Source organism: Lontra canadensis, unplaced genomic scaffold, assembly GCF_010015895.1.
Source record: "Lontra canadensis isolate GAN:19392208 unplaced genomic scaffold, GSC_riverotter_1.0 scaffold1, whole genome shotgun sequence".
Lineage (NCBI taxonomy): Eukaryota > Metazoa > Chordata > Mammalia > Carnivora > Mustelidae > Lontra > Lontra canadensis.
Genome location: NW_022630995.1, coordinates 12169824 through 12189380, shown reverse-complemented (window position 1 = coordinate 12189380; position 19557 = coordinate 12169824). Strand labels below are relative to the sequence as shown.

The following is a 19557-nucleotide window of genomic DNA, read 5'->3' as shown; positions in this document are numbered from 1 at the left end:
TTTGCCATGTGCCCAAAAGGAGATCAGTAGGATCAAAGCAGACTTCACCTTTAGTGACCCCACCTGCAGGATCTCTGTAGCCTTAGCCAGCTACGGAAGACCCCTGCAGTCTCTGCAGATTTGGCCTATGCTGATGGAGCTGCACAGAAACTATACCACTATGTACTCCCAGGAACAAAGATACTACACTCTACATATCCAGTGGCCTTGTGGCAACCTTCCAGTGAAAGTCTTTCCCCCCAAAAGTCCAAAAATGCCAAGAAAGTGACTGCAACGTCTAATGCACAGATATCAACGTAAGCCATCAGAAACATGAAAAAGGAAGGACACATGATGCCACCAAAGGAACACAATTTTTTAGTCACCAACCCCCAAGAAATGGAGATCTGAGATTTAGCAAAAAATGTACAAAATTATTTTAAGGAAGGTCAGTGAGATTTAAGAGAACATAGAGAAACAATTCAATGAAATCAGGAAAACAATGCATGAACAGAATGAGAAGTTGAGCAATGAAATAGAAATCATAAAAGGAGCTGAACAGAAATTCTGAAACTGAAGGATACAATGAATAAAATGAAAAGCAACAGAGAACTTCAACATTAGGCTCAATCAAGGGGAAGGAAAAATCTATGAACTTGAAGACAGATGTCTTGATATTATCTGATCAGAGGACAAAAAGGGAAATAAGAATGAAAAGTAATGAAGGATGCTTATGTGAATTTTGGGGTACCACCAAGGAAGCAATATTCACATTATGTGAATCCCATAAGAGAGAGAGAGAAATAGAAGACTTAAAGAAATAATTGCTGAAATTTTCTGAAATCTGGGGAAATATATGGCCATTCAAGTACATGAAGTTCAAATATCAAATAGATTTAACACGAAGAGATCTTCATTGAGAAAGAGTGCAATAAAGCTCTCAAATAATTAAAGACAAAAATCATTTTGTAAAGCAGCAAGAGAAAAAGGACTCCTCACATACAAGGGAACCCCAGTAAGACCATCAGCTGACCAGAAGAGAGGGAATGATAGAGTCAAAGTGTTGAAAGAAAAAAAATTCCCTCCAGGAATACTTAGAGACATCTGGGTGTTCTCAGTTGGTTAAACATCACCTTTTGGCTCAGGTCGTGATCTCAGGGTCTGTCTTGCTGCTAACCCTCCCTCACCCTCTGCCCCTCCCCTCCACTTGTGCTCTGTTTGTCGCTCTAATAAATCAATCTTAAAAAAATAAAAACAAACAAGAGTGCATCAAACTAAGTATCTCCTACACAGCAAAGGAAACAATAAAAAAATTGAAAAAGCATTCTACAGAATGGAAGAAAATATTTGCAAATCTTATATTGGCTAAGGGATTAATGTCCAAAATGTATAAAGAACTCACACAACTCAATAGCAAAAGAAGCAAATCATCTAATTAAAAATGGGCAAAGGAACTTCTTCCAAAGAAGACATATGAATTGCAAATAAGTACATGAAAATGTGGTCAACATCATTAACCATTAGGGAAATGCAAATCAAAACCACAATAAGCTATCACCTCACACTTGTTAATATAGCTATTATCAAAAAGATGAAATTCAAGAAGTCAGGATGTGGAGAAAAGGGATTTCATATCATTTTGGTGGAAATGTAAATTGTTACATCCATTGTGGAAAACTGTCACAGTTCCTCAAAAAATTAAATGTTGAGATGCCATATGATCCAACAATCCCACTTGGGGCTATGTATCCAAATGAAATGAAATCACCATTTCAAAGAGGTTTCTGAACTTCCATGTTTATTACAGCATTATTCATGATAGCCAAAATATGGAAACAACCTAAATGCCTTTGACGAATGGAAAATTCTTCTTTTGCCATTTGCCACAAGTCACAACATGGATCTATTTGGAGGGCATTTAGTTAAAGAAAAAAACCAGGGAAAGATAGTGTTTGGTACCATTTAGGTGTGGAATCTTAAAAAAAAAAAACCACACACACACAAAAACAGATTTTACAGGAAACCTAGAATAGTACTTGTCAAGGACTGAGGGGAAGAGCGAATGGAGAAATGTAGGTCAAAGGTGAACTTGTAGTTACAGGAAGAATAAATTGAGAATATAATAGACAGTGTGGTGACTATAGTTAACACTACAGTATTGTATAGTTGAAAGTTGCTTAGAGTAGATCTTAAGCATTTTCACGCACAAAAAACTATGTGATGTGATGGATGTGTTAATTATATTGATCTTGGTAATTATTCCACAATATTTATATCAACTCATCATGCTGTATGCTTCATATATATGCAATTGTATTTGCCAATTATTTCTGAATAAATTTGGGAAAGGAGAATTAGAAATAATTATACAACTGAATCATGACTTCTTGGATATCAGTATTCAGAGATTTTTGTTTTGTTTTTTAAAAAACTTGGACTTTGCTGACATGCAATTTACATATCCTACAGTTGGCTAATTTAAAATGTACAATTCAGTGGTTCATAGTATATTTGCAGAATTGTGCAACCATGAAAACATTATCATTTTCATCATCCTGCAGAAAAACCTGTAACCTTTAGCCATTTCCACTCAACTTCCGCATTTCTCCAGCCATAGGCAACAATGAATCTACGTTCTATCTCTACAGATTTGCCTATTCTAGGTACTTCATGTAAAAAAAATCAGAATATGTGGTGTTTGTGACCTTCTTTAAATTAGCAAAATGTTTTAAAGGTTTATCTCTGTTGTACCATGAATCGGGACTTCATTCCCTTTTATTACCAAATAATATTACATCGCATAGATATACCACATTTTGTTATTTGTTAGTCAAGACACATTTGTGTTTCCTTTTTCTAATTTTTTGGCCATTAATAATGTTTATTAACATTAATGTACTAGTTTTGTGTGGACATCTTTTCTTTTTTCATGGGTATATACTGAGAAGTGGAATTGTTGGTTCCTATGGTAACTCTGTGTGTTATCTTTGAGGAATTTGCAAACTGTTTTCCAAAGTGGTTGTACCATTTTTAATTCCTAAAAGCAATATATGAGGATTTTAATTTCCCAAGTTCTTGCCAACACTATTTATTATTTGTCTTTTTGTTTACAGCTATGCTATTGGGCATGAGGTTATATCCTCCTGTGGTTTTGACTTATATTTCTCTGATGCCTAATGATGCTGAGCATTTCTTTTTCATGTGCTTATTAGCTATTTTTATATCTTGTATGTAGAAATTTCTTTTAGATACTTTGCTTATTTTTTTAAAAAGATTTTTTTGTTTATTTGACAGAGAGACAGCTATAGTCAGAACACAAGCAGAGGGAGGGGAGAAGGAGAAGCAGGCTTCCCACCAAGCAGGGAGTGGGATGCGGTGCTGGATCAATCCCAAGGCCCTGGACTCATGACCTGAGCTGAAGGCAGACTCTTAACGATTGAGCCACCCAGGTGCCCACTTTGCTCATTTTTTATTGGATTTTTTTGTCTTCTTCTTACTGAGTTGTAGGTGTTCTTTATATGTTTTTAGTACAAGCTCATTATCAGACATGATTTGCAAATATATTCTCCAATTCTGTGGGATTTTATTTTTGTTGTTGTTGTTTTGGTTTTTTAAAGATTTTTTTTAAAGATATATATATAAATTATATATATATATATTATATATATATTATATATATATATATAAAATATAATATATATATATTAAAGATTTTATTTATATTTTTGACAGAGAGAGATCTCAAGTAGGCAGAGAGGCAGGCAGAGAGAGAGGAAGGGAAGCAGGCTCCCCGATGAGCAGAGAGCCCAATGAAGGGCTGCATCCTAGGACCCTGGGATCATGACCTGAGCCAAAGGCAGAGGCTTTAACCCACTGAGCCACCCAGGCACCCCTGTTTTTAACTTTCTTGATGGTATCCATTGAAGCACAAAGTTTTAATGTTGATGAAGTCCAACTAATGTAAATTTAATTTTGGTTGCTTGTGCTTTTAGTGTTATACCTAAGAAACCATTGCTAAATCCAGGGTTACAATATTGCCCCCATGTTTTCTGTTAGGAGCTTTTAAAATTATTATTCCAAGTCTTGCATTAGATTTTTGATCTGTTTTGAGTTAATCTCTGTATATGATGTGAGGTAGGGGGGATCCAATTTCATTCTTTTACATGTGGATAATTATTATTCCCTGAAGAATTTATTCTGGATTGTAAAATCAATTCCGTTGATCTATGTGTCTGTCTCTTTGCCTGTAATACACTCTCTGGAGTACTGTAGATTGGTAGCTGGCTTTGAAATCAGGAAGAGATGTAGATCTTCTTTAATTTCTTTTCACAATATTTTAGAGTTTTCAACAGTGTGACTTTTGAATTTCTTTTATTAAATTTATTTGTATTTTATTCTTCCTGATGGTATTATATATGGAATTGTTTTCTTAATTCCATTTTGGAGTGGTCATTGCAAATATATAGAAATGCAGTTGATTTGCATCCTGAAAACTTGCTTAGTTCATGTTTTGATCTAATATTATTTTAGTGGTACTCTTTAGATTTTCTCTACGTATGATCATGTCATCTGACAATAAAGATAGATTTATTTCTTCCTTTCAAATTAGAATTTATTTTATTTCACATTCTTGTCTAGTGTTTTAGCTAGTACCTATGTAACACATTGCACAGAAGTGAAAAGGGTGCCTTTTCTTGTCTTTTTCCTTATCTGTGAAAGAAAGCGTTTAAGTCTTTCACCATTAAGTATGATGTTGGCATGGGTTTTCTGTAGGTGCTTTTTTTCATTTGGAGGAAGTTCAGTTCTATTCCTAGTTTCCTGAGTATTCTTATCATGAAGGTTGTTGGAGCTCATGAAATAACAATGAATTTGTCCGCGTTTGTTAAGATGATCATGCAGTTTTGTCTTTTATTCTGTTAGTATGTGGTATTATATTAATTGATTTTTCAGATGTTAAAGCCACTTTGTTTTCCTGGGATTAATTACAATTTTTTTGTGTGTATAATTCTTTTTATATGGCTAAGGGTGTGGTTTGTTAACATTTTGTTGAGTATTTTTACATATATTCATAAGGGATATTGATCTATAGCTTTCTTGTGATGTCATTATTTGGTTTTAGTATCATGTTTTACTTAGTGTCATGTGTTTTCTCTTCTTGTACTTTTTTGGGGATTTTTAGAAAGAAACAATATTAATTTTTCTTTAAATTCTTGGTAAAATTATTCAGTGAATCCCCCTGGACCTGGGCTTTCCTTTGTGGTAGTTTTTTTGATAACTAATTCAATCCCTATTTTTGTTGTTATGGGTCTAAAACAGTTCATGTTTTTCTAATGATTTGTCCTTTTCACCTAGTTATCTCATTTGTTGGCATACAATTTATATTAGTATTCTCTTATGATCCTTTTTTATTTGCCTAAGGTTAGTAGTAATGTCTTCAATCTCATTTCTTATTTTAGAAATGTGAGTTTCTTTTTTTGGGGTGTCTACCTAGATAAAGGTTTATTAATTTTGTTGGTATTTGGAAGAACCAAATTTTGGTATTGTTATTTTGCTTTATTGTTATTCTCTATTTTTTGTTATTCCAATTCCATCGTGTTTTTTTTTTTTTTCTTCTACAAGTTTTGGATTTTGTTTCCTTTTTTTTGTTGTTGTTTTCTAGTGTCTGTGGTCACTAGTGTCTGTTTTCTAGTGTCTGTGTTTTCTAGTGTTTTCTAGTGTCTGTGTTTTAAAAGTTCATTTTTCAGTTTTACTGAACTATATTGGCATATAACATTATAAGGTATACAACTTAATAATTCAGTACATGTACACATAGTGAATTGATTCCTATAATTTCAGTTAATATCCATCACCTCATATAGGTATAACTTTTTTTCTTGTGATGAAACTTTTAAGATCTACTCTCTTAACTACTTTCAAATATACACGACAGTGTCATTAACTATAGTCAATATGCTGTGTATTATCTCCCCAGTTCTTATTTATGTTGTAACTAAAAGTTTGTACTTTTGACCACCTTCACCCATTTCCCCCAAACTCAAGTTTTAGCAACCACCAGTCTGTTCCCCATTGCTACGAGTTCAATTATTTTTGATTTCACATGTAAATGAGATCATACAGTATTTGTCTTCTCTGATTTATTTTACTTAGCATCATGCCCTCAAAGTCCATTCATGTTGTCACAAATGGCAGGATTTCCTTCTTTTTTATGACTAAGAGTCCTAGTTGTATGTATAGATACATACTGTATTCTCTTTATCCATTCATCATTGATGGATGCTTAGAATGTTCCTGTGTTATGGGTATTGTAGATAATGCCAAAATAAACATGGAAGTGAAGATACCTTTTGGAGATAGTGATTTCATTTCCTTGGGTGGCTGAGTCATATGATAGTTATATTTTTAATATTTTAAGGAACCTCCATAGTATTTTCCATGGTGGCTGCACCAACACACATTCCCACCAAAAAGGTACAAGGGTTTCTTTTTCTTTACATCCTTGCCAACACTCACACATATATGGTCTCCTGTCTTCCTGATAACAGCCATTCTAACAGGTATGAGGTGATAGTCCATTATTTTGTTTTGCATTTCCCTGATGATTTGTGATGTCAAGAATCTTTTCATGTACCTGTTGACCATTTGCATGTCTTCCTTGTAAAAATGTCTATTCAGTTCCTCTACCCATTATTTTAATTGGATTGTTTGTTATTTTGGTATGAAGTTACATGAGTTATTTATATATTTTTGGATATTAACCCCTTATCAGAAATATAATTTGTAAATATTTTCTCCCATTCTATAAATTACCTTTTCTTTTTCTTGATGGTTTCCTTTGCTGTACAGAAGCCTTTTATTTTGGTGTTGTCCCACTGGTTTATTTTGCTTTTGTTGCCTTTGTTTCATGTGTTATATCCCCAAAATTATTGCCATGACCGATGTCAAGGAGCTTATCTCCTATGTTTTCCTCCTTGAAGTTTTATAGTTTCAGGTTTCACATTTAAGTTTTCAACCCATTTTGGGTTAATTTTTGTGTATAGTGTGAGAGAGGGGTCTAATGTTCTTGTTTTGTACGAGGCTGTCCAGTTTCCTAACAACAGATACTGAAGAGATTGTTCTTTGCCTATTGCATATTCTTGCTTCCATTGTCTTAAGTTATTTGACCAAAAATGTGTGAATTTATTTTGAGGCTTTCTCTCCTGTTCCATTGATCTATGTGTCTGTTTTTATGCCAGTATTATACTTTTTTGATTCCTATAGATTTCTAATATGATTTCAAATCAGGAAGTGTGATGCCTCTGGCTTTGTACTTGTTTTTCAAGATTGCTTTCATTGTTTTGGATCTTTTGTGGTTTCATACAAATTTTAGGATACTTTGTTCTATTTCTGTGAAAAATACTATTGGAATTTTGATAGGGATTGCATTGAATCTATAGATTGCTTTGGGTAGTGTAGATATTTTAAAAATATTAATTTTTCCAAGATGAGCATGAAATATCTTTCCATTTATTTGAGACTTCTTCAATTTCTTTCATCAGTCTCTTTAGTTTTCAAAGTATAAATTTTTCACCTCCCTAGTTATATGCATTTAAGTATTTTATTCTTTTTTTTTAAAAAAGATTTTATTTGTATGAGAAAGAGAGAGAGAGAGAAAGCACATTCAGGGGAGGGATACAAGCAGACTTCACACTGAGTGAGGAGGCTGATGAGGGGCTTGATTTCATGACCCTGCAATCACGTCCTGAGCTGAAATCAAGAGTCAGATGTTTAACTGACTGAGCCACCCAGGTGCCCCAGTATTTTATTTTTCTTGATGCAATTATAGGCAGGGTTGCTTTCTTAATTCACCCACCTTTTTTTTTTTTTTTTTTGAATATACAGCATGCACATAAGCTGTCTATTAATTTTCTTAACTGTGCATCCTGGCATTGGGATTGATGACTCTGATGGCCAGCTGGGCTGCTCTTTCCACAATGACTTTGTGGTTCTTGGAGGAGACCATTGGGCACCGTTTTTGCACAGGAAGATTATTTTGCACATCAGCAGCACTTCAAGCTCCTTGAAGTGTGGACTAGGCATTTCCAGAAGCCACTGGGGAGCATGTGCTTTGTTTTCTTGTTGCTCCCATAACCAATGTTGGGCATCAAGGTCTAGCCCCTGAATCTTCTGTGGACATTATTGTCGGTGTCTCTGGGTTTCTGGCAGTTAGGCTTAATTTTGACATCTAGGTCTTACTGGTGCCAGCTGAAATTGTTGGTCCTCTTTCTAATGATCTTGGGCTTCATCAGAGGTCTGAGGATGGCCATGATATTGAGTAGGAGATGGCTGCTCCCTTCTCAGGCAGTGCTGAGGAAAAGAGCTTAATTTCTCCTTTTGATAGTTGATGTTAGTGTATAGAAATGCAACTTATTTTTGTGTATTGATTTTGTATACTATTTTACAGACTTTATTACTTCTAGTAGTTTGTTGTTGTTTGTGCAACTTTATTGAAGAAAAATCAGTTACTAGCAGAGTTGCTCACTCATCCTTCAGCAACTTGCTTTATTTATTCAGTGCTATATTAAATATCATATTGGGAGACAGATTAACTCATAGCACTAAGTCTCCTTACAATTTAAATGAGAATTACAAAATATTTGAGACCCTCTTTTGGAATACAAGGGTGTTTGACTTCCACTTTTCATTCTCTGTAGAACAAGAGATTCCTTTATTCCTTTATTGACATGCATAAAATACATTGCGTTTTCTGTTCTGCTGATGCTATCAATGCAATACCTATTTTCCAGCCACATCAGTTATAAGCATAAAATATATCGTGTAACCTCTAATCAGTAACAGTGGAAGGCTTAAAAAAGCCTGGTGCTAGAATAATGCTGTTTCCTTTGATGTGACAACCTAACATCCATCTCCCTCCCACTCAGATGATTTCTTCAGCACGTTAGAGCAGTGAAGAATGGCTTTAGTCTCATAACCAAGTTAGAGTGAAGACACTGGCCACGTAATAAACATGCTTCATTTTTTAAAAAATTCTGTATCTTGGGCAACTGTTCTCTTGTAACTACTTTCTAGTTTCTAAAAGCAGTTACTGTCCAAAGCTGGAAGAACTTAAGTCTTCTCAGATGAGCATGCAAATGGGTTGAGGGAGGCAAACAAAAAATAAAATTAAAACAGATGAGGTCTGATAGGGGAGCAGCCGGGTAAGAAAATGAAGCAAGCAAACAAACAAAAAGGAACAGTGATTCAAAGTTTATTCCAGCTATAATGCAGGTTATTCTGACTTTATGGAAGCATCACATGGCATAGTTCTGAATCCAGTCCCAAGATATTCTGTTGTACTTCTCTCTGTTCTCTGGATCCATGCAATCTCTGGTACTAGGGGTCATATGGGCTTGGGTCACACACCAATGAACAAGTGGATAAAAGAACTTTCGAAATAGTTACAGCAGGAGACCATTGTGACCTTAGAATATCAAGACAAATACTGCCATTACTATTAATATTTGGATGATAAATTCTTGTTGTAAATGCAACCTTAGGTGATTTGAAGGTGTAATCTGCAGGAAAATTAATTGTTAAAAACAATACGCTGCCTTGATATGAGCTGTCATTAGGTCCCACGATTGTTGCTCGCCAATGAAACATGCAATCTCCAACCAGACCTGCAGAATGTTGTGCTGGTGAGTCATGGGCCAAGTCTCTAAGTTCCCTACTAATCCATTTCAGTGCCATAGCCTGTGCTTTTTTTCTGGCTGCTCACTCTCTTGGTGCGTACTCAAAGGTCCAGCCAAAACTCTTGATTATTTGAGCAGCAGGGAAGAACTTTCTCCTCACCTCACACTGGCTGTAACAGACACAGGTCCTCCCTCAAGCTGTTGCCTTGGCCTCCTCCCTGTGGGGAAGCTGGTATGTCCCCATAAGGGCTCACGCTCAAGACACAGCCCTTGTAATTGGTTTTTGTGTGTTGTTTTTTTGGGGGGAGTTGGGGTCTTTACAGTTTTCTATATATAATATTATGTCACCTGCAAATAGAGACAGTCTTAATTTTTCCTTTCTGTGACATTATCTGGGTGTCCTTGAATTTAGTTCAGTTCTGACACTAGCTACCTGGAGACTGTAACCACCCCTCAGAACAATGTAACTGCTTAAAATACAACCCATCAGATATGATACTAGCCACTAAGCATGCTTAGATATAGACTTAAGAAAAACATGTGCTGGCAACAGGCCACTAGGGGATAGGACAATATACGTCTTTGAAGCCGAGCAGCTGGGGATGCCTAGCTCACTCAGGGCAGAATGCTGTCTGCTTCTTTTTTCTGTTATCCCCCCTTCCCAGAGGGAACCTGTAGTTAGACAATCCTTTGTTCGGGCTTAGTCTCTATAGGTCGTGTACTATGTGACCAGACATATTTAGCCTTCTTACTTATCTACAAGACTCGTGGTCAATGTGTAACCTACTCTGGCTTCTTTGTTAGTTGTTATCTACTTTCTAATAAATACGAGACTGAGGAGTTTCTCAGGGCAACAGTCTTTTCTACTGTCGTTCCCTGTTCCTTTTCTCTTGCAGCTGACATGTTTGTGGCTCATTCTTCTGTGCACTCTCAGGAAGTGGCAGAGACAACACCAGGTCTCACAGGTTAAGGGCTCTTGTCTCATAGGATGCCACTTCAGATGCTAATTACAGGTAGTACATCCTCTGGTTACCTATAGCTTCTGTTCAACTTGGATACAAATTGGAAGTTTTCATGACATCCTCCCCCTTGGTTTTGATTACTTGCTGGAACAGCTCACAAAATTCAGGGAAACATTAAATTACATTTATCAGTTTATTAAAGGATATGGACAGCCAAATGAAGAGATCCATAAGACAAGGTCTAGGAGGTTTTGGAATATAACAGGCTCTATATTGGTGAATATGGGATATACCACCCCCCAATTAAATGGATATGTTCTCCAATCTGAAAGCCTTCTGAACCCTGTATCTTTGAGATTTTTATGAAGGCTTTCTCACGGAAGCATGATCAATATTGGCTCCTGTTCCAGCCCCCTCTCCCTTCTAAAGAAAATATAAGTTGAAAAATCCCAAGCTCCAATTATGCTATGGTTTTCCTGGTTTACCCCCTCCTCCATCTAGGAGCCCACCTAGAATTACTTCATTAGAATAAAAGAGTGCTCTTATCACTTAGGAATTTACAAGGTCTGAGAAGCCCTGTGTCAGGGACTGGGGTCAAAGACAAAATATTAGAACAAAAGATGCTCCTAGTGCACTTTTCAGTAAGGAATTTATAAGGATTTTAGGAACTCTCTGTCAGAAACTGGGAGCTGAGACCAGTATATGTATTTCTTATTACTTCACAATACAACACTTCTGACACATCTGTGCAGCAAATCAGGGAATTTGCTTGATACGATTTCAATTCTTTAAAATTTATTTAGACATTTTCGTGACCTAACATATGATGTATTTGTTACATTTGAGCCAGCTGATCAAGTTTTATGACTCCTGTGCACCTGCCCCAAATGTCAGCCTGCCAGACATGTGTACAAGGTCATTCTGGTGAGACAGTGGTGATCTGGAATGGGTGAAAGCGTGAGCATGAGAATAGCACCCTCTGAACTCCAGGGCGGATTTCCATCTGTTGCTAGATCTGTGCTGAATTTGAAGCCCATTCCTCAGGCAGCAGCTTTCAAGGTATGCAAATAGGGTTCTTTCAGGGAAAAACTGGTAGATGGGCTTTTCTGTCTGTTGCCTCTGCTGAGCCCTGAAGGGTTAGTGAGTTAGTAAGACTTTACATCCATTATCAAAGGCTGAACATGAGAGTGAAAGCAGCCAGGTGAACTTTTTAAAATTATTATTATTAATATATAATGTAGTATTTGTTTCAGAAGTATAGGTCTGTGATTCATCAGTCTCACACAACACCCACACAACACATACCCTCCCCAGTGTCCATCACTTAGCACTCCATCCCTCACCCTCATTCCAAGAACCCTGTTTGTTTCCTGAGATTGATTCTTTCCCAATTTGTCTCCCTCTCTGGTTTCTTCTTGTTTCATTTTTTTCCTCTCTTCCCCTAAGAACCTCTGCCTTGTTTCTCAAATTCTACATATCAGTGAGATCATATAGTAATTGTCTTTCTCTGACTGACTTATTACACTTAGCATAATATCCTCTAGTTCCATCCATGTTGTTGCAAATGGTAATATTTCATTTTTTGATGGCTACATAATATTCCACAGTATATCTATACCAGAGCTGCTTATCTGTTCATCTGTCAATGGACATACGGGCTCTTTCCATAGTTTGGCTATTGTGGACATTGCTTTTATAAACATTGTGGTGCACATGCCCCTTTGGATCACTGCTTTTGTATATTTGGGGTAAATACCCAGTAGTGCAATTTCTGGGTTATACGGTACCTTTATTTATTTATTTATTTTATTTTTGAGGATCCTCCAAACTATTTTCTAGGGTGGCTGTACCAGCTTGCATTCCTACCAACAGTGTAGGAGGGCTCCCCTTTCTCTCCATCCTTGCCAGCATCTGTTGTTTCTTAACATTAATTTTAGTCCTTCTGACTGGTGTGATGTAGTATGTCCTTGTGGTTTTCATTTGTGTTTCCCTGATGCCAAGTGATGTGGAGCAGTTTTTCATGTGTGTGTTGGCCATCTGGATGTCTTCATTGCAGAAATACCTGTTCATGTCTTCTGCCCATTTCTTGATTGGATTATTTGTTCTTTGTGTGCTGGGTTTGATAAGTTCTTTGTAGAGTTTGGATACTAACCCTTTATCTGCTATGTAATTTTCAAATATCTTCCGTTATATATAAATATACATATTTATAAATAAATATAACCATTCTGTTGATTGTCTTTTGGTTTTGATGACTGTTTCCTTTGCTGTGAAAAAGCTTTTTATCTTGATGAAATCCTAATAGTTCATTTTTGCTCTTGTTTCCCTTGCCTTTGGTGATGTTTCTAGGATGAAGTTGCTGTGGCTGAGGTTGAAGAGGTTGCTGCCTCTGTTCTCAAGGATTTTGATGGATTCCTGTCTCACACTAAGGTCTTTCATCCATTTTGAGTCTATTTTTTCTGTGATGTACGGAAATGATCCAGTTTCATTCTTCCGTATGTGGCTGTTGCATTTTCCCAACACCATTTGTTGAAGAGACTATCTTTTTTCCATTGGGCATTCTTTCCTGCTTTGTTAAAGATTAGTTGACCATAGAGTTGGGGGTCCATTTCTGGGCTATTTTGTTCATTTTTAATGTATTCTTTAGGTGATATCCTCTTAAAATAATAATGCTGATAGTAGCAGCAACAAATGCTGAGTTGATGGTCGCCATGTTAGGCACTACAAATGCCACAACATAATATTTTCCTTTGGAGTACTGAAAAACTTAATTACCAAAATGTTATTTTATCAAAACTAAAAAGTTTTCTGCTTGAGAGGACATCAATTAGAGAGTGAAAAATCAACCTCCCACAAAGGGAGAAATATCAAATTTCTGATAGGATATTTGTATCCACAGTATACAAAGAATACTTACAATCCAATCATGAGAAGATACCTCAATTTTAAAAATCGGTAACAGAAACTAATATACATTTCATGTCAATTATACTTTAATAATAAATTTTAAACATTTAAAAAAATCCATGTGCTACATAAAAGAAGTTAGCTGCAAAAGACCATGGATGGCAGATTCCTTTTATATAAATGTCCAGAAAAGCTAATCTATAGGGACAGAAATTTGATTAATGGTTGCTTGGAGAGGGAGAATACAAAATAACCTCTAGGACATATGAGGTTTCTTTTTAGGATGATGAAAATGTTCTAAATTTATGTTGTGGGGATGGTTTCATAGCTTTGTAAGCATGCTATATATATTTGAATTTTGTACTTTAAACAGGCGAATTATGGTATGTGAATTACATTTTATTACAATATCTACTCAAATAATGATAATATAATCAACCTTTGAGCCAAAAGAGATTTTTAATTTCAGAAATTCTAGATACTGAGTTGATGTAACCTATCATATTTCTACTAATTCATCATTCTCTCCTTCTATGGGTTCTATCCTATTTTTAAAGAAGTGTCCTTTTTACAATTATGTATATTACTTTATATTTTGGGGGTAGAAAATTATTGCACTAGTTGTCTGTTAAATCAATGAGGTTTTAAAATGCAACTCTGAAATGGATGGCTGAAAATGAAAGTGAATTTAAGATCAGCTAATTCATGTTGCTAATTTCAAAATTAGCCACAAGAATGGGATGAAACTCATATAGTCCCTGTTGACAGAAGAACCTATCAATAGTTCTAGCTTTAAAAAAAAAATTGTAATACTCATGAAGGGTCATTAATGACTGTCCTTGCATTGAACAAATCTGTATTAGACATTGTGTGGATGCCCAGTTTGGCAGCTGCTCCCTTGGCCTTCATGTGGGCAATGTTATTAGTTTGATCTGCAAGCAAAGGAATGCTCACCATGGGATCCCATGATAGATTGCCTCATAGATGCCTTTGGTTCCACCATGAGTTACGAAGTCTTTGGTTTTGGATTACTTGAGATTGAGTGAATTTAGCAAATTGTTGATTATAAGTCTTAGAAATAAGAAGAGAATAAGATAATATAAGGTTTTGAAAGAGGCAGTGTATTTATACAAGAGGTTTGTGTACAATTCAAACTGTATTAGAGTATCTTTTAGAATTCAAAGGAAGAGGCACTAAGTCAGCTGGAAAGGTAAGTGAAGGCTTTATAGAAGACAGGTGCATTTCTTGTGACTTGAATAATGAATATAAAAGAGTGTGTATTGATCTGGGGACATGTTAGAATATATTCCCTTAATGAAATAGTGAAGCTGTTGAGTCTGATAAATACTGTGTCAAGGCAGCAGGAAGTATGATGGCGGTGACATAGGGATCAGAAGAAGGAAAGGCTGTTCTTTATCATGAAATATGTTATCACTTTATGAAAGACTGTGTTTTTTTTAATTAGAAAATAGAGAGGCACTAGTTATAAAAGAGAAGATGTTATTTTTCAGTGCCCCCTGATATACCCCCACAATGGGGGTAATAATTGCTCTAAGGAGAGAATTAGGAGACAGAATGATAATCCAGAAAGGTGTTGAAAATTGCTCTATAAGAAGTAATTACACAGAAAGTAAAGATACTTTGTTGTGGACATTAGGAATGTGATTGTGTATAATAAAATGCCAACAATTAGTAGAATACTAACTGTGGTATCTTATCCTTTCCCTCTAGGACTGGGAAATATATATAGGAAAGTTAATTTTTTTTTTAAGGCTTTCAATAAGAAGAAAATGTTCAATATATTTCTTCCCTGGGGAACTATTATTTTCTGGTTGGCTGCTAATCATTTTAGCATTTTTGTTCTAGAGTCTTACCCTGAAGGTCATTCTGGGGGATCTACTTATACAGTGAGTATTTGGCCCTAAGGTGTCTGATTCCTTACCACTAAATCTCCATAGAACTTATAGGGATAAATAAAATACCTTATTTCATGAGTCAAACCTCGAAGTTATAGCATGTTAGACTCTAAATAGATGAAGGGACATCTAATAAAACCCCTGACATGACAGATAAAGAAACAAGGACAAGAGATGTTACATAAGGAAAAGCAATAAAGTACTGATGTATTAGGAATACTCATATTACATGTACTTATTTTTATATTCAATTAAGTATAAATGCAATCATATTGTTTCATACTTTGGAGTTAGACAAATGAGATTATCAATGAATACTGAAAGCATACGAAATATTTTAAGGTAGTCATTATAATTCTAGTCAAAAAAGGAAGCAAATTGCTAATGATGTGTCTGTTTATTTTAACTACTTATGACACAATTTCTCATGTTCCAGATTTAATATTAGCCTATTTAATTCTTTTTGATTTTGGGGAGAAGTAGTTTACTTACATCTACTTGTTGCATTAGTTATTTTATCAGAGTTTTACATCTTTTGGTTTATAAAATCAATGCAGTTAATTTGTAAGTATGAAATAATTCTGATATTTAATAACTTAGTATTAATAAACTTCTGCTTAATAAGTATGTCTAGCAATTTTAGATTACTATTTATTAATAACCACTTCCAAGAAAAATTTCAAGCGATAATTTTTAAAAAAGATCCAGTGTCATCAAGATAGCTAAGTTTAAAGATTCTTTAAAAGTAGAAAAGAAGAGCCTATTTTACTTTATTTATAACAGTGTATCTGTGGAAAATATCAAATACTGTGGTGATGTGTCTCTTTGACTGCTAATGTTTCAAGGATGTGCTACAGTGCTTTGATAGCATTGATTCATATGGTTTCCTATAGCCAATCCATTTCCAAGTGCAGTGCCAAAATTAGGTGTGGATTTTGGAATTCCCAGCTATCCTCATAAGCTTGATTTTAACTTATAAGTGGTTAACATCTATTTGCTATGTGAGTATTAAACTAATTTCAGGTTGTCAGCACATTAGGGAAGGTGATAAGAAGAAAGCTACCCCAGTGAGAAAACTAAGAAGTAGCTCACAAATATGCAGAGACTCCAAGTATATTCCATGTATTAGAAATAATTTACAATTATATTTTACAGAGAAGGGGCATCTGAAACTTTCCTGTGGTAAGCTTGCTTCTGGTTGATTCCTTTTTATATGCCCTTTTCCTTCTTCAATCAGGAGGAGTTAATATTCTGGTGGATTAGGAGCAGAGTCCTTATTCTGATGGATGAAAGCACAGGGTTTTCTGAAGGACAAGGCCTACCTCTTCAGACATTAGTAGGACCCAGTCCACAAGGCTGGTTTTTCTTTTTTCTAAATCACTGTGGTTGAGTGAATATCTAGACATAATTTGATGAGCGCTGGGCCATCCTTTCTGTGAAGAGCACACTGAAAAACACACTGCATAGGCCCATTCCAAAATTTAGGGGAAATAAAAGAGGTCTGGATTATGTGGGAAGACTGAAGTGCACTATGCCTTTCAGACTTTCATCATTTCCTATTTAACACTACGTTAAAATTAACTTCTTTCTGAGAACATCAGTGATGTATAAGAGCCCTCAGAAATCCTGTAAGGAAAAGGAATGAATGACACAAAATTTGGTGATTTCTGTACCTGTCCATGACACCATTATAATACCAGAACTTCACATTGTACCTCTTAGATATTATTTCTTTTGATCACAATATTAATGCCAAAGTTATTGTCTGTCAAAACTCCCTCTGTACTACTTTAGCATCTGCTTTGTCTATTTTGGTTTTCAAACTGATATCTGAGGTAATTTGAAACTATCATAATAGTTTACTTTTCACTTTCATGCAAGAAATTTGTGTAATCAGACCCTTTATAGAGTTAACAGACACATTAAGTAGTTGTCCACTGTTAAGATACTTTACCTCTTGTGGAGTCTGGGCAAGGGCTGATGCAATCACACTGGCTCTTTCTTCTTCCATGTTATTGACCATCGACCACAGAGTAAAACCACAATACCATTTTCTCCAGAGCTCTGGACAAACTCTTCCATTTCCTGTGGGGAAAGTTGTGTTCCATCACAAAAGAGCAACAGCATGGAAACCACTCTTGAAAAGACAGCTATGAACAACTAAATAATGTATTATTGGGCATTATTAGAGTAGTGGCGTATTTTTTTACTGTGGTAAAATATATATAACATAAAATTTACTATCTTAACCATTCCTAGGTATATAGTTCAGTTGTGTTAAATATATTCACTTTGTTGTGCATCCAGTCTCCAGAACTTTTTCATCTGGTAAAACTGGAACTTTATGCCCATTATACCATAATGCCCCATTTCTCTCCTTACCATTCCCTGGCAACCATCATTCTACTTTCTGTTTCTACGAATCTGACTAGTCTAGATTCCTCATAGAACTGGTATCATACAATATTTGTCTTTTTGTGATCGGCCCATTTCACTTAGCATAATGATGTCCTAAGGTTCATTCCTGTTGTAGCGCATGTTAAAATTTTCTTCTAAGTTTGAGCATTATTTCTCTGTGTGCATATACAACATTTCATTTACTGATTCATTCATCAGTGGACACTTGGGTTGCTTCTACCTTTTGGCTCTTATAATAATAGTGATGTTATGAAGATGGGTGTCCTAATTTTGATTCTGTTAGGATATATACCCATAAGTGTTATTAGTAGACCAAATGGTCATTCTATTTTTAATTTTTTGAGGAGCCTGCATTCCCTTTTCATCGGTGGATATTTATCACGGACCTAATCCCTTATTTCCTTTGGGAGTGCACAATTGTATGAGACTGATTTCCTTTATTATGTATATTTGTGCAAATGTGTGTCTGTTTCTGTGTGGAAGTGTGTGTTTGTATGTATAAACAAGAAACAAAAGAGAGCTAGTATACAGTATCAGGAGGAAATGCTCCTACGTATATTGTATTATATCTGGATTCTTTGTTTTATAATGTTACTAATGACTAACATAGATTCTTGTAAGGAGGCCACACAGAAGGATATATACTCACCTTTAATTCTTTATTATTGTAGTTCTATTAAACCACTTGTGTTTATTTCAGGTAGATTTTCTAGAGAATTGCTTTTGTTTAGTCATTAGTATTTTACTTCTTTGACTATGAGCATTAAAAAAATCATATTGTGATTGGGATGACTTTATATCATTTTTCTCTCAGCTTCATAATTTGTACATAACCTTAACCTTTGTCAGAACTTACCAAGCTCTTCTCTTAAAACACTCTTTAAAGATGGGTGGTTAGGATGTACTGTCATTCATGAGTCCAGTATTGCTTTTGGAATTGCGATATAATAGCTCTAAGATTCCTATTTATAATCCAGAAATATTCTTATATAGTAATTTATTTCAATGACAGTATTTTTGTCTTCTTTATGTATAACACCTTTTGCCCTGAAATCCTACTTATAAAATTGATGTCTCATTAGAATGTGCTTTGTGTAACTGGCAGTGAGGGCTGGGACCCTGGTTATCACCACAGTGGGAGCCCCAGGGAGCACTTGCACCACAGTGGGAAAGCTACAGCAGGCTTCTCTCCAGCAGAGCTGTGCTCACCGTCCTGAGCAGCTCAGTTCAGACTATATAAAATCTTGGTAAAGCCATGTTCAACTGGAATTGTTTTGTAATTATTCTGACCTGTAGTCCCAGATCCTTACCAATTTAAGAATTTTTATTACTTTCTATACTAAAATAATTCCTCATTGCTCAATGTATCTTCTACCAAAAAAAAAAAAAGAAAGAAAGAAAGAAAGAAAGAGAAAGAGAAAAGGAATGAAAAAAGAAAAAAATGAGAGAAAGGAAGGAAGGAAGAAAGAAAAGAAAAAGAAATACGAGGAGCAAAATTTTCCTGGATATCTTGTCAAAACTACACTTATCTTTTCATTTTATTCTTTTCCTTTTGGTCTTTCTCTTTTAAATTCATTATTTGTTATTTTCTCTCTGGAAAATAATGATTAATCCTTCCAGTATGAAGAGAATACTTTCTCATTCTATTCATTGTTTTCTAGCTTCTCTTAAAGGCATTTAATATATATATATATATATATATAT

The 19557-nt window shown here is 35.2% G+C and overlaps 1 protein-coding gene and 1 pseudogene across 1 annotated transcript; both read right to left on the bottom strand.

The window, feature by feature from the left end:
- LOC116860601 overlaps positions 1-19557 on the bottom strand; it is a 53624-nt pseudogene that overhangs the window by 20433 nt on the left and 13634 nt on the right.
- Positions 9270-9708, bottom strand: LOC116860738 (ubiquitin-conjugating enzyme E2 D3-like). The gene is given in 3 exon segments (XM_032846972.1): positions 9270-9325; positions 9328-9354; positions 9357-9708. Coding segments are annotated over 3 exon segments (435 nt in total).